Raw genomic sequence first — 16,564 nt, 5'->3', positions numbered from 1 at the left:
GGCATATTTATTTTCATTGTGTATACATATGATATTATAACTTTCACATGTTTTCTTGCTTTTTAAAAATCTTTTAAGAGACAGTCTTATTTTACATTGACCACTATCAGGAACTGCTAATGTGAGGACCAATTCATAAATGTTGCTCCAGTTACAGAAAATTAAATATATTAAAGACCTGCAATAAACTGTTGTTGTATGGTTAAGGATATGCTATGCCTCAAATCACATTTAGATAACATAAAAATTATTTGCTATAACATCCTGACACAATTAGCTAGCCAAGTAGATAATTCTTAGTGCTATTGCCCAATGCAGCTTTATTAAAGGCTCTTTTTTATTCCTCACCATGTTTTAATATATCTTGCTAAAGCCTTAAAAAAACCCACAAATAACAACAAAGAAGCTCACAAAGTACAAACTATGAGCTCAATTATTTTTATGTTATTTTATTTACTTTTCAGGTATTTTACAAGGAACCTTAGTTATAAATTATATTATTTTTAAAATTTTATTAATATTTCTCAAAACTAGTCAATTATAATATCAACTATAAAAATTATAATTTATAAGTCATTCATTATACACAAACAGCATCAGAAGAAATTAACAGAAGGACTAAATCCAAGATGCAAGTATATTATATTGAAGTCTTACTTGACTGGCTCACTAACTTCTTTCAATCTTTCCAATGTAGATATCAGAGTAAGAACTATTGACTATTTTTTTTTATTCCCCATAATATTGTGAATTCTTGACAAATGATTACTACTGGTGAAGGATAACATGTAAAAGTTTATTTCCCACTATCCTTTGAATATCGAGGAAGCTGTAGCTACATTTTTTAAAAATAGTAAAATATCTATGTCACCAACTTGAAAAAATACATTTTGTTTCTCAAGATTATTGTACTTTTTATTGTTGCTAAATGTACACAATATTCTTCAGTAGAAAAAATTTTCTAATATTCCACTAAATGTACAAATTTGTGACAACATGTGTTTGATAAGTAGTCTTCTAAATTTTAAGTGTGAGGTTTTAGAACTATTTTATTTTGATATTGACAATTTTCAGTTTTAGTTCCTCTTTCAGAATTGTTTAGTTTTTAATGTTGTCTATTATCCAAAGATCAGTGCTTTAATAACTATTGATCAATATTTATTTATAACCCATTATGGCCAGAGTACAGGTATGGATATCAATCAGAAAAAATGCACCATAAATTTAAAAGTAAATACCACACCTATTAAAATAACTAAAATTAAAAAAAAAAGTGATAAGGTCAAATACTGACAATTATGTGGGAAAAACTGGATCTCTCACACATCATAGGTGGAAATGTAAAATGCTACAACTAATCTGGAAAATAGTTTAGCAGTTTCTGTAAAAACTATACATGCACTAACTATTTGACTCATCTAATGTTCGCATGAGCATTTATCCCAGGGAAATGAAGTCTTGTGTTTGTGTGAAAACTTGCACATGAATGCTCGTAGAAGCTTTATTCCTAATAGCAAAGTACTATTCCCAATAGCAAAGAATGCATAGTTGAACAAATTCTGGTACATCCAAATTGTGGAATACTACTCAGTAATAAAAAGAAATGGACTATTAATACATCCAACAACTAAGGATGGACACCGAGAGTATTATGTTCAGTTAAAAAAAAATGAACCTAAGAAGATTACATACTACATCATTCCATTTAAATAACATTCTTGAAATGACAAAATCATAGAAGTGAAAAGAGATCGGTGGCAATAGATTTCCGGGTGACAGGACAGCAGATTTGGTGGAGGTAGCACAAGGGAGTGTTTTTCTGATGATGGAGAACTTTGGTATGTTGATTATGGTGATATTCCAAAAATCTATACATGGGATAACATTGCAGAGATATGTACACACACACACATACTTATAAAGGAATCCTCGTTGTGATGTACTGAAGCCACATGACATGTTACCATTGAGGAAAGATGAGTGGGGGGTACCCAGAAGTCTAATATTTTTGCAACTTATGAGTCTATAACAATTTCAAAATAAAAGATATTTTATTTTTTTATATTTATTTTTTTTTTCATTTTTCTGAAGCTGGAAACGGGGAGAGACAGTCAGACAGACTCCCGCATGCACCCGACCGGGATCCACCCGGCATGCCCACCAGGGGCGATGCTCTGCCCACCAGGGGGCGATGCTCTGCCCCTCCGGGGCGTCGCCATATTGCGACCAGAGCCACTCTAGCGCCTGGGGCAGAGGCCACAGAGCCATCCCCAGCGCCCGGGCCATCTTTGCTCCAGTGGAGCCTTGGCTGCGGGAGGGGAAGAGAGAGACAGAGAGGAAAGTGCGGCGGAGGGGTGGAGAAGCAAATGGGCGCTTCTCCTGTGTGCCCTGGCCGGGAATCAAACCCGGGTCCTCTGCACGCTAGGCCGATGCTCTACCACTGAGCCAACTGGCCAGGGCAATAAAAGATATTTTAAAATTAGATATAACATAATTCTAAAACCCTATTAAACACTTTAAAAAAGAAATATCCCTTCACACATTTGGCACTTAAAACAACCTTCTTTTTAGAAACTTCTGAAAGTCTTCAGTTTGAACTAGTGATATTTAAAATTTTAATTCAAGCATGCAGTTTTGTCAATTCAAAAAATATGGTCTGTGAACACAAAAGCTTCAACTTTGATCCTCCACTCTCCATTTCCTTCTCCAAATGTCCTTTATTTAACCAGAAAGGATGTCATTTCCAAACTACTGAGAGAACCACATTTAACTTGAACAACATTGTTATTTTATGTTATTAAGGCTGTTCGATTTTCTCTGTTGGTTGCTTACCCTGATTGGAGATGCTTCTTAAATGTCAGACTGAGAAAACTGTCCTGGTTTCAGTACAATAAAATAATAACAAATAAAAAAGCAAAGCTTTGAAATTAAAGCAGTCAATAACCTTTGAAAACAAAGTTAAAAAGCAACAACAGAATGTTAGATGTAAAAAACTATCTTGGTTTTTTTTTCCTTTCAATATCAATGTGGCCAAGAAATTGGGAAACACAATAGTTTAATTCAAAAGCACTTATTGAGCACCCCAGTCACAATCATAACACCTTATAATGATGTGCATGTTTTACAGTGCAATGTAGGTTATAATGACCAGAAAAAGAGAACACACTCTACAAGGTATCTCAAATTTGCATCCCCAGTATTGACTGCTGCTCCAGGTTTTATACTGTCATACTGAGTGAGAAGTAGCAAAGCTACTATATAATACCAACAGTGTGAAAACCAAAAATCCAACAGAGTCAAAGGAAGACATTATTTAGCCAACTCATGAAAATCGTTAGGTCTCTGGAGAAAGACATCCGGGTCAAGAGCAAAGCTGGAAAGCTAAGGAAAACAAAATTCTGAGGACAAAGTTTCATAGGACTGAAACCCTGCCAAATAAATCATATGTATAAGAATTTGAAATTCCATATTGATTCTGTTCAGAGAATACAGAGTACTTTCCTATTTGATGTTAACTGCTTAGGATACATGTAGATACAAGAAAATTTTAAAATACTACTACTCAATTGTGGATATAATTTGGCATTTTCAAAACAATAACTTTCTTAAGAAGATGATACAGTGGCACTGATATGTGTTCAAAAGAAAAGTCACTAGACTCCTTACTTTTGTTTTCCCTTTTTGTTTTTGTTTTGTTGTTGTAAAATAAATTTTAGAATTAATGGCATTAAAGCGATCTCTAAATATTTTTATAAAGACATGTCAATTACATTTTACTTCATTATTTGACTTGTAATACTTAATGCATTAACTTTCTAGTGTTAATCATGTTAATTCTACTTTATTAAAGCCAATATTAAATTCCTAGGAAAAGTAAAAATCAAAAAGATATTACTATGAAATGAGTAATAAATAAGATAGATTAATGGATGGATAGAAGGATGGTTAGATGTGTAAATAAATAAGTGTAGAAAATATTAAATGTCAAATCTAGGAATGGGAATATGGGTGTTCATTATGAAAACCTTTGAACTTTTCTGTATGTTAAAAAATTTTTATAAAATTTTGAAAAAAGTGCAAAACAAACAAAAAAGTATAATTATAAATTTCAGTGCCTAAATAAATAAATATACTCTTCATTCACTGAAATAACATACTAGGGACTTTGTCCGTATGCAACATAAAGTTAAGAAAATGTTACAAAAGCTAAAGCCTTGAATTAAAAACTTCAGATATGATTTCTAAGTAAAGGATAAAATGACAGAGATTAGCTAAAGTTGTTGAAAGTTTTCATTTATGTGGAAATACCTTTTATTGTTTCACCTTTGAAGAGGTGTTATGATTTGCTCTAAATGTTCAGGATATGTAGATGTCATTTGTGGATCCAGGTCTATTTGATAAGACTATAACTCTTCAAGAGGTCCAAATGGTACAAGTTGGGCTTGTTCTCAGAACTGGAACACAAGAATGGCAACATATAGTTAGTTCACTTAAAAACCAAAATTATATAGAACCAACCAAATGAATAAGACAATAATGTTTGTGTCTAATGATGAAAAAGAGCTTTCAGTATTTTTTTTTGTTGGTAGTGGTGGTCCATTCTCTTTTAAATAGTCTTTCCACTTGAAGTCAAATCAGAATTTTCAATGAGCCTAAAAGAAGCCTACATGGTATAGAGTTGATTAACTCAGGGAGGAGCAGGCTGCTTTCCTTATTCAGGGCAAACAGCACTTCATTGTGAGTTGATTAATGGCCTTTCTGAATTACCACAAGGTTTTCTCCTCATTCCACAATGGATCCATGTTCCACAGAGTTCCAGAACTGCAAAGCTTCTGAGGCCTGAAGCTCATGCCTTGGCTGTTCCATTGCTTCTAAGCAGTCCTGGATCTCACAATCCCAGACAAGTTGATATTGATCCTTTTAAAAAAGATATATACAAAGGAAGTATATCTGGCAACCTCCTTTAGAAACAGGGTCAAATAACCAGTTGGAAAATTTTCTAAAGGTGTCACATTAAACTTTAATAATACCTACATTTTTATGGGGCTTTTAACTTTGCAAATTGCTTTCACATGCATTATCTCATTTCATTTTCTATTGCAATGAAACAGTGTCTGGGTTTAGGGCTGAATTACAATGACATAGATATCAAAATGTTGACGGGGACATTTCAAGAAAATTGATTATTACTATGCCAAACAGAAGTACTTGACAGAACTTACTGGCTTCAAGATCAAGCATAAAAAGAGGATTAAGTTTCTGATGGTTCCTTTAACCCTCAGTTCTCCAGCTGGAGGTTCACCAAAATCATTTCATCATTTTTTTTTAAAAGCAGAAAAAATAGTTGTGTCTTTTTTTTTCTTTTTTATCCTTCTCATTTTCAATTTTCTTTTCTTTAAAATCAATGTGCAGGTCAGCCCGACCCCAGGGTGCATCCGTGCTCTCATGAAGATGCTGTACTGTCCATACTGTAGAGGACTTCCCGCCGTGAGACCTTGCAACAACTACTGCCTCAATGTCATGAAGGGCTGTCTGGCAAATCAAGCTGATCTGGACACAGAGTGGAACCTCTTTATAGGTAAGGAGCATGTAAGCTGACCCACAAACAGAAATATGGGAACCTGTCATATGGCAGGTTAAAAGTTCTGACGACTGGCAGAGACTGTGAGGATTTAAACACATATCCACACACATACAAAACACAGCAACATTTAGCAAAGAACAAACATTAATTTGCATTTTTCTTCTAGTTTTATTCAGAAAAGTAAGACTTGTATTTGTGAAGGATGGTCCTGTCAGATCCTATAAGCCAGCTATACTGAGTTGGCTGATGTCTCGGATGAAGATTAAAGTAGCCTTCCTTGAATTTCGTCGAGCATTAGAAAAGATTCTCATAAGAGAAACTCACAGTGCTTTTTTATTTGTTTTACCTTAACATAGTCATTGATAACGCAGATATTGTAACCGACCAGGAGGAGACTCTGTCCCCTTCCCCGTCCCCCAAACGCACAAACACAGCAGAGCCCAACACAACGCTGAGTTTTGCAGTGGAAAAATTAAGTTGTTTTATTTGCAGAGCATAAGTAAGGAGAAGGGATAAATGTATGGCTCACAATTGTAGTGTTTTAAGGAGTTAGGGAGAACAGGCATGCTGACGCGCTGGTGGGACAAGTTTCAACCAGTAGACCTTGGAACTCGGTCATTCACCGTAAGGGGCTTCTTTCTGCAGGGGACCTCCCTGGCCAATAGACTCTTGCTAAAAGGGTTCCAGTGTTCAAGTTCTGGTCAGATCCTGATCCTTTGCCTCCTTGGGGAGGGGTAAGACTTTGGTTCCAGGTGTATCTAGAAGACAGAGATAGCACATTTGCAGTGCCATCTCTGTAAAATAAGGATAATATTAACCCCCTACATCTGCTTTAAGGGAGCAAAACCAGTTTAAGCTGTTCTATGTGATCTGTGTGCTGTTTCAATATTAGTAAACAACTCCTTCCTTAAACATCTATGATGAAAATAACTCAGCAGTTTTGCTAAAATATGCAAATGTTCTTCTTCATTCTGTGGAAAAGAATGCTTCAAACACAGAAGCATGAATCAGCCTTTCAGTCTTTACAGGTAAGAGGAAAAGAGATACGGAAGATTCATGGGAGGTCTGTGAATCATGGCTCACATCTTCCGTTGCAGAAATCACTCAGGGGTTGCAGTGCCAAAAGATATTTTCGAAATAGCCACCCAAGGATAAAAGGACGAATTTTATAGGCAGGCTTTACCCAGGAAAATACACGGGCCTTGAATGAGTAAATGTATTTCCTCCTCCCCCCCCCCCAGTTGAAGGGCTTTCAAATAAAAGTACTTTCAATTGCTTTTACTGCAATTGCATAGAGACAAGCAGAGTTGTGCAAAGTGGCATTCGTCAGCCTCGGAGAATCTTCATCATTTATGCAAACCTCTAACCAGAAAGCACGAGTCAAGTGTTCTGACATCTTAGATTTGAGTAGGATAAGAGAAAGAATGAAGATGTGCTGGAATACAGAGAAACCTAAACCTCCCATGCAGAGAAAGTGTGCTTAGATTATAGGCACTCAGCTTTGGCAATGAGACCCACTGGCTAACAAACTATTAAGCTTAGAAAGTCCAGAAAAAATGGTTTGTGAAGTCTTATAAAAAATTTGAGAGTGGATACATTCAAATGGATGTCATCTAACAAAAATCTCGGAAGACATTTTGGAGAGATTAAATTGAAATGCTATTCTCTCTCCTTTCAGTGGAAGGACAAAATGGTTTTGCATGATCTTGGGTTACTTCATTTGAAAAATGAGAGGGTTTTTTTTTTAAGTTAATCATTTAGGTACCCTTCTAACTGAAAAATGTTATTTTTTGCTCAGATTTTAGAGATGGATATGAATAAAAAATTAAGCAGAATAAATTCTATCTTCTAAAATATAACATTTAGATTAATTTTGGCAGACACTGTGCAAAATAATGCTAATAAACTCTCAAGAAATCTAAAAAGATTTGCATAGTTTAAAAACCAGACTAAGCCATATAGCATCAGTTTTGTCTTAAAGACTATTCATACTTTGGGGTTGCAACTGCCTAATTCATTACACAGTTGAATTGTCTTTGGTTATCCTGCAACTTATTAATGAAAGTGGACATGTGGACTTTGTTACTTAGAGCAGGACACAATTAGGAGTGAACATATGGGTGTTTTAACTTCTAAGACCAACAGTAGCTTCTTAATTGGCTTTTTTTCTCAATGCTGCGTGGCTATTCCCATGTAAAACAAATCCTTATACTTGCAATCAATTAGGTTTTCTAGATAACAATCTGATGTGTAATTAAAAGTCTGGAATATTATTTGATTGAAAAACTAAAAGTTGAACCCACCAAGTGTTTTAATGAGAAGGAAACCTAGTGGTTTGTCCTACGTGTGTGTGTGTGTGTGTGTGTGTGTGTACTGGAATGTGTATATATACATCTGTATGTATGTATATATGTCTATATATATGTATGTGTATATATATGTGTGTATATATATGTCTGTATGTATATATATGTCTGTATATATGTGTGTATATATATGTATGTGTATATATATTCTCTATCTCAATTTTTCTATTCTCATTTATTTTATTAATGATACAGATCACAAAGAAAATTCTTCCAGTTTCTTTGTGTCAGGTTTTGCTATGACATTGAGAATTGACCATCAACATAAACCTGTGAAGCAAAATGTGTTCTTGCTAATACTTGTCCTGATGTGAACTCTTACTTCACAAATTCATCACAGAAATTAGTCAAATGTGCCAAATCTATTTTCCACACAGATCTATCTGTTACCAGTGAAGCAAGGAAACCTCAGTTCTTGTCTTGCTTGAGAGAAAGAAAAGTATAGCAAGCAAAGCAAGGGTTTTATTGGCCGTGCAGGAGTACACTCAGGAAGGCCTGAGTGGACAGCACACTCACGAGAATGAGTGTCCCGATTAGTTACAGAATTTAGGTATTTATGGACTTTACTTTCTGCACTTTCCCACTCCTATTTTTTATTTTGTAGTAGTTTTTGTCTTTCCAGCTTCTTCTTCTCATTTATCTGTCTTTATTGTATTGTTGTATGGCTGATACCATATCAGAAACTAGAGACTATCAGTCTGGGTGTGGTGAGGTAGATCCTATATACCAGGAATGCATGAGGCCAATTTCTCCTTCCTCTTTTGCCTGTCCCAGCTCGTGTCTAACTAGCTACTGAACCTAACAGACCCAAGATGACAGTGTTACAGTGTTCATGAATGCAGCAGCAAAGATCAGTGAACAAATCAGTAATCCAACAAAAATGATATATAATGGAACTCTCTTTGCTGAGCACCTACAGCCCATCATTCTTGGGCTTCTAGCATCTTGTCATCAACCTTGCATTTCTTCTGCTCTGAGCATTAAAACACTTGGTGGGTTACATGAGCCATCTCTGCCTGCTACATTCATGTCCCATTTTATATGCTATATAGATTGGTTTTTATTATGTGCTTATCAAAAACGTTAACAGAGGCATGCAATCAACTGTTAATAAAAACAAGAACCAGTTGGTGGCACATTCTCATGACTTTACAAAGCCACGAATTAATTCAAAGTGATTTGTAACTGTTTAGAATTCTGTGGGTGTCTGGGTCATATCAAAAGAAAGGCAATTCACTGGTAAAATAAAATGTTGTAAATGCTCAAGTGAAAATACCAGTGGTATTCCATTTACTTTTGAGGCTCTGTAAGGTTTTTTAATCCTAGAAGAATAATCAGGAATCTATTTGGGATGCTTTTCTTTCTTCCTTAATTACTTATTTTATTTTTATTTCTTTTTAAATTAAATTTATTGTGGTGACAATGGTTAACAAAGGAATGCATTTGTGAAGAGTCATTTCTTTTTTCTACAATAGTTACTTGATAAGAATTTGTGGCGAGGGCACTATCTCTGTGCAGGGTATGGACTTAAACCTCCTAAGGATGTCTTTTCATAGCCTTCCTTTAGGAAGTTTAATTCCATGCCCAAGAGACATGGTGCTCAAGAAATTTTTATGAAGTACCTATTGTAGGAAAAAGGAATAATTCTTTAACTTTTAGATAAAGAGCTTTAAAAAAAATGTTGCTGACAGCTTTGAAGAAGAAGGCGTTAGACCCATTTTAGAGTACTTGAAAAGTGTCAGTTCACCTCTGCCAGGAACTTTCAACTGCTTTCTAGGAACAAGTGGGATTCCCTGAGACAAAGCACAGCCCAGCTTCCCCTTGCACTTCAATTTGCTGCGCAGCGCCTCAGAGCAACTCAGAGCCCGGAGGAGCTGGATAGTTCCCAGCCTGCTCTGTTAGAAAGTGTGCAGTGGGAGAAATGTAATTTGAGGCATTGACAGGATCTGCTTAGGCACTTGCCCCGGGTGTTACTGTATATTCATACACAACTTATTCCAGCCTAACTTTAGAATGTCGCCTGAATGCAAAAAGGTTTTCTTGAAAAATGTTTCTGTGAATTAAAATTCCCTAGAGGAAAAAAGTTTGTTGTTTCAGTAATATCCTGTGGTTATTTTGAGTGTTTGGCACTGAAGCCAACCCTGCACGGATAAGAATTGTTCAATTTGACAAGGGGGCAAGTTAAGGCTGAAATTACATTTATAAAAAATGTTGCTTGTAGTGTAAAGATCTGTGATGTGTGGGACAGCTCCCTCCAAACATCTGGTACTTTCTAAGACTTTGTAGACTATGAGAACCAGAGGGAAAGGAAAGAAGCTGTGAGTGTAGAAAGGCAAAGGTGAGACAAAAGGCAGGGATTCTATTTTGTTCTGTAATATATATACAATCTTTTTATCACTAGACTGTTATAGAATGCTTAGCACTGCATGTGTAAGGCAAAACAATCTTTATAGTTCCATAAGAGATACCGGAAGAAGTTTTTGTCTAACATTGTGCCTAGTATGTTAGGCTATCCCAACTAATAAGACACTAATAATCTTCACATATTAATTCAACTAACTATATTGAGTAAGCTAGACACATACATATTTTTGCCTTCAGAGAATTTCATGTAGTTCAACTAAATAGGATAAACTGTGATAAAAGTGCTAGGAAAATAGAAGCACAGGATGCTAAGTATCTACTCAACAGGAGGACTTGATCTCACCTGGAGAGCTACAGAAGCCCTCCCTTGGAAAGTATAAAATAAAATAGCAAATAAGATTGCACTGAATTAGTGTTGTCACACATAATTGATGTCTGATAGCAATAACATATGTAATTGCTACAATATAGGTCCCAAATATTTATACATTCTGTGACAATTTCATGATTTGTCAGTAGCTCTTATATATATATATAATTTTATATATGTGTATATATATATACACAAACACACTCAACTTCTATACAATTTATAATTGTAGTGAATTCATTTATTATTAATGATTATAAATATACATAACAAATATATAATACATAGATATTAATTTATTATATATATATTTGCTTTATTTTTGACACATTTAATGATCAAGTCTTACCACCACCACTGTTAATTTTCATCAGGAAAAGGTTTATTACTTCCTTGATCTATAAATGTCTTCCAATTGCCATGGGGGAATAAGCCAACAGAGAAGTTTTTATTTTTAATTTAGGACTTGGGCACTCATAAAACAGACAAACTAATGGTATCAGACTTTCTGGACTTTCTCCTTTTCCACTAGCCAGTTATTACATTTCAAGACAGCCCAGTGACAAAAAACTAGTATGAGAGCATCAAACATGAAATCCAAGGTGGGCACCACATCTGTACCATGCCCAGAGATGATACAGTCTATCCATGTATTCTCTTATTCATTAATCTCACTGAGTGCCTCGTATGGATCTTGCTCTGCTTTAAGCATGGGAGATTGAAAAGATAAGGCCCTGCCTCCTAAGAACAGGGCTCTCTATATGTGTTCTTTGAATAGAATAAATGGGAAAAGGTAGACAAAGAAATGGAAAGAAATAAAGTAAGAGGCTGTTTTATTTTACTTTGTGAGCCTAGTCTTTTAAAGGAACTATGACATTCAGTAATTTAAAAAGCAAATATTCCTGTCTTTAATGGAACCTATGGGTGTAGGGATAGCAGAAACAAATTAGATTATGAACCTGGTTCTTTCATTGTAACAGCTGCTATCAAGTTGTAAATTTGAGTCAGCCTCAAGGAAGCTGTGGTAGGTCAGTCAAATGACTAGTGTCCTGTAATAAGTTGCTACTTTGGTGCATCAGTGACTTTCTTAGGACGTGCAAGATTTATCCTCAAAGTATTTGGTATATTCCCAACTTTGTGATTGGGGTAATTGTTGCTAGATAAACATTTATTGTTTCTAATAAATAAACTCAGGTTCTCTTTTTATAATGTACAGAACTGTGTGATATAGCATCTTAGAAGGATATAAAATAAACACTGGGAAGACTTTCAAGGATTTGTATAAAATACTCTTCTTTCGAAGACTTTCTAAATCATGAAATTCTATAATATAAATCTGATAAGAAATTTTTAGTTACAAAGAATTCTGTAATAAATATATGACTCTGGCTGCTACATCCTATAATACAATGTTTCAAAAACCTCTAGACCCTAAACATAGAAAATTGTTTTCTTTCAGCCAAAGAAAAAGAAAAATTCAGAAATTATACTTAGCAGCAAACTTTCAAGATTCTTTATCTTCACTTTGTATAAGACAAGAGCCTATTCAATAATACAGGCTCTTAAATTGAGGAACAAAAGACAAAGCAATTATCTGATCTCATGATTAGCTTCAGAACTTGCTTTTCCTTTGTGCATTTCCAAAAGCACCACAATTAACAAAAAAAATGAAAACAGTTTATTTTCTATCAGTTGAAACCTTACCCCACCCAAACAAACCCCTGTCTTTCTTTTGTAGTTATTGATTCAATATTTCTTGTTTCTCATGGACATTTATCATATGCTGTGTTCTCTCTGTATTGGTGGCAGAATGCAGTTGTACTAACAACTTGCTGAGAAAAAACGGGAAAAAAAACAGTTGGCTGATATCCAGAGGTCTTTCATTAGTGGCATATTTTTAAAAAATTTTTCTACCTTTAGAAAATACTTTACTTGTGAACTTTACATATGTGAAAGTGTTTTTATGTGGTATGCTAGGGTTAATGCCTTAAGGGTGATATAATGTTTAAGGCTATTCGGTACACACAGAATTAGACCTTTCTTAACCTCTGAACACTTACTAAAGCTGGTCTTGAGGCAGCAAAAGGGATTTATGGAATTACAATTTCTGTTTCGAATCAAAGAGATTTTCCCACGAATCAAAGCAGGCAAGGTACATCAAACCTAAAATTACATGGCATACTAGACAAGTAGCAATTCCCAGGTGTATGTGTATCTTTCCTTTACCTTCAGTGACATCACTTGTTTATCCACTTATTCCAATTTCCACATACTCAACTTCTTTACAATTTATAATTGTAGTGAATCCATTTTTATTGACTGATGATTACAAATATGTTATTCTAAACCAGATTTTCAAGTTGGAATTCATGTTGCAATACCGTATGTCTGTAAAGTCATGGTGCACTTTTGATAGGTCACAGGAAAGTAACAAAAGACTATAGAAATGTGAAATCTGCACCAAATAAAAGGAAAACTCTCCCAGTTTCATACCTATTAAGTGCAGTTAGATGTGGGCTCTATTTGTTGCCCTACACACATCCAAATGATAGTGAAGTTCTTGCCACACATGGGTAAGGACGTCTGGTGTAACAGAGTGAATAACGTCTGTGATTCTCTGTTTTAAGTGATTAATGTCATTGATACATTCAATGTACACATGTTGCTTCACATAACCCCAAAAGTAAAAGTCTAAGGGCATCAGATCCGGGGATCCTGGTGGCCATGGCTTGACAGAACCCCTGCCTATCCACCGCCGGGGGAATGTTCTATCCAGAAACTCACGAACAATGGTGGCGGGCGTAGTGTGGAGGAGCGCCATCCTGTTGAAAGATGACACCTTCTGGAAATTGTGGCACTGCATACAATTCCAACATGTCAACATAGGACTTTGCTGTCACAGACTGCTCCGCGAAAAAAAATGTGCCTATCACCTTATCATGCATCAGGCCACACCACACGTTCACTTTAAGGGTGTTTCGTTCGTACTCAACATAAGCATGAGGATGTTTAGTAGCCCATATTAGGATGTTATGGTGGTGAACATGTCCACAGATATGGAAGGTCGCCTCATCGCTAAACACAATCTTCTGCAAAAATCTTGCATCATTGTCGATCTCATGAAGCATATCTGTAGCAAACGCGCATCGTGTGGGTCTGTCCACCTGTTTAATAGCGTGCAACAGCCGCAATTTATACCCTGTAAAACAGAGACGTTTCTTTAATACCTTATGAACTGTAGTCTTGCTTAGGTGTAATTGCAGAGCACACGCACACACAGATTTTTTAGGGCTCCTTAGGTAGATATCCCGTAAAGCCTCTACAGACTTGTCACTGACTGATGGCCTATCAGAACGGGGTTTCTCCACCAAACTGCCAGTTTCCTTCAACTGCTTATCCCACCGAGTAATGTTATTCCTATGTGGTGGTGCTTCGTTATAAACGCACTGATATTCACGTTGCACTTTGGTCATGGATTCGAATTTAGTGAGCCACAGAACACACTGAACTTTCCTCTGTACTGTACACATATCGACTGGCATGGCCATGGGCTGCTCCACTGTATACACGGTTTTACGTCATCATCTGCACATGCGCACATACTGGCATATCATCCTACAGAAACTGGGAGGGTTTTCCTTTAGTTGGTGCAGATTTCACATTTCTATCGTCTTTTGTTGCTTTCCTGTGACCGGTCAAAAGTGCACCATGACTTTACGGACACACTGTATAATGAGACAGCAAATAATAGCCAGTAATGAAGAATTCCTGTTTTTGCAGGTATAAGGATATCCTCTTTTAGGATATAAGATGTTCCATTTATATTAGGAAGTTCACTGAAATATTTCTTACGACTTTTTGAGCCGTCTAATGTCTATGAGAACAAGCAATAGAAGGGTTGAGTTTACCAGGAGAAAGCAGAGCACATCAAAATGATTCAGGGTGACCAAAGAATTGTTTCTGTATTTGGAATTTGCATTTTGCTTTCAAGCTTACACTTCAGTTTCAATGTTTTCTATAGACAAAAGTTTTAATTTGATAGTTAATCAAAAATGACTCTCTTTTACTAATATCTGATTTTATTAACAAGTAATAGTTCATATGGTCGCGTTTAAGTTCAAGCTGTAACACGGATGTCTGGCTTTTGGCATGCCAAGAGAAAATATTTTATGATTTCTTATAATGTAATTAAACAGTCTCCAAAATGCCCAAACTCTCAGGTAAAAATTAAACACTATAAACATTAGCCCAGTGACATTCTTAGCAATTCCAATTTGAGGAGATAAGAGAAACATGAGGTAGAAGAAATTATAGAAACTAGAAACTAAGAAATGTAAAGAGAGCTAAGTAGGTGAGTTTTTAAGGAAAACACCAAACCATATGGCTTTTCACAAATAGCAAACTTATAACAAGTCCAAGGGCCATCATAAACAAAGAGTCCTTGTGATTGATGGAACAGAAGGGGAGGGGCCCCTCGTAAGGCATTTAGATCAGTCTAAAAGTCCTGATTAACAGCAGAAATACTGCCTGACCTGTGGTGGTGCAGTGGATAAAGCACCAACCTGGAAACACTGAGGTTGCTGGTTCAAAACCCTGGCTTGCCTGGTCAAGGCACATATGGGAGTTGATGCTTCCTGCTCCTCCTCCTTCTCTCTCTCTCCCCCCCTAAAATGAATAAATAAATAAATAAAACTTTAAAAAATAAACACCTTTATATTAACTCAAATAATATTTTGTGTGATGTTATATTACTTTATTAAAATATCTTAAAAATATTGGTGTTATTAAAGGATACTTAGACTTCTTTTCCCATAAATACAACATCTACATATATATTTAATTATATGGATAATTAAACCTATACAGAGATATATCTTCCAATTACACTAAAAACAGCTTTAATTTATGATTAGCTCAAGAGTAGAAGTGCTGACTATGTCTTTATGTTTGAGTCCATTTTGAAATTAGTTTTCATTTTCTTTAGGCTTATTTCTTTAATATTATATAAGGGTCTTTTAGAATTTGAATTCTATTTATCTTATTGTGTTTGTGACTTGTTTATTAATGAACAAAAGAATCAGGAGTGGAATCTAAGTTAGATGAGATGGCCCCATGAATTATTCTTATGGTTAAAGGCATGTTTTTATTGCTTACTCTAAAGGGAAATGGCTATTAATGTCCTTGGGAGTAATAATTTAAAATTTTGAGAGCCCGCATGGTATATGAAAACTTTGAGCTTATAACTCATTTGAAAATATTATGTCTATAGATACTTGGTAACATAGCCAGGAGAGAATTTAAATTAAAATAGAACTTGAAATATGCCTTGTCCTTCAAATAACAGCTAGTATATAAATCCAACATAAAAAAAAGACATGTCCTTGATTTTTTTTCTTTGCATGGATTTAAATAATTTGCTACGCTAAGATTTATTTTATTATAACCTCTGAAGAAGGAAAATTTAGAAATAGCAATGAAAAAAATAGGTCACTGAATATATGGCATTACCCTGAAGAAAGGATGTATCTATATGCAGCACATTTTTATTCTTCAAGGTACAGGGATATTTTGAAAGATAACACTAATAATTAAATGTTAAAAAAAAAGTCAGCATTTACCATTAAAATCTCAGTACTTGGGAAATTATCTTATTTAATGAGAGGCCTAAGAATAATATCAGGTGAAATGAATAAGCTAGTAGATGTGAAAGAATTTTGGAAGTAGCAGCAATTACTGATGACCCTTTTGATTGCTAGAGCTGATGTGGTTTTCAGGTTGATTGAATCAGAAAGTGACCCCTGTCCTAACTCAACCCATGTATATCTCTCCAGTAGTTTCACACCAGCTTGAAAAGTCAGTTCTCCCTAAGGAAGCAGGACT

At 35.3% G+C, this 16,564-nt stretch overlaps 1 protein-coding gene across 1 annotated transcript in view; it reads left to right on the top strand.

Moving 5' to 3' along the window:
* GPC6 (glypican 6) overlaps positions 1–16,564 on the top strand; it is a 1,355,246-nt gene that overhangs the window by 917,392 nt on the left and 421,290 nt on the right. Inside the window, exon 4 of the mRNA XM_066380690.1 lies at positions 5,413–5,578. Coding sequence (XP_066236787.1) covers positions 5,413–5,578 — 166 coding nt within the window. The remainder of the gene's footprint in view (positions 1–5,412; positions 5,579–16,564) is intronic.

This window comes from Saccopteryx leptura, chromosome 4 (assembly GCF_036850995.1).
Source record: "Saccopteryx leptura isolate mSacLep1 chromosome 4, mSacLep1_pri_phased_curated, whole genome shotgun sequence".
NCBI classification, from domain to species: domain Eukaryota; kingdom Metazoa; phylum Chordata; class Mammalia; order Chiroptera; family Emballonuridae; genus Saccopteryx; species Saccopteryx leptura.
Note: the sequence above shows the minus strand (reverse complement) of the source record. Positions and strands in the feature narration are given on the sequence as shown.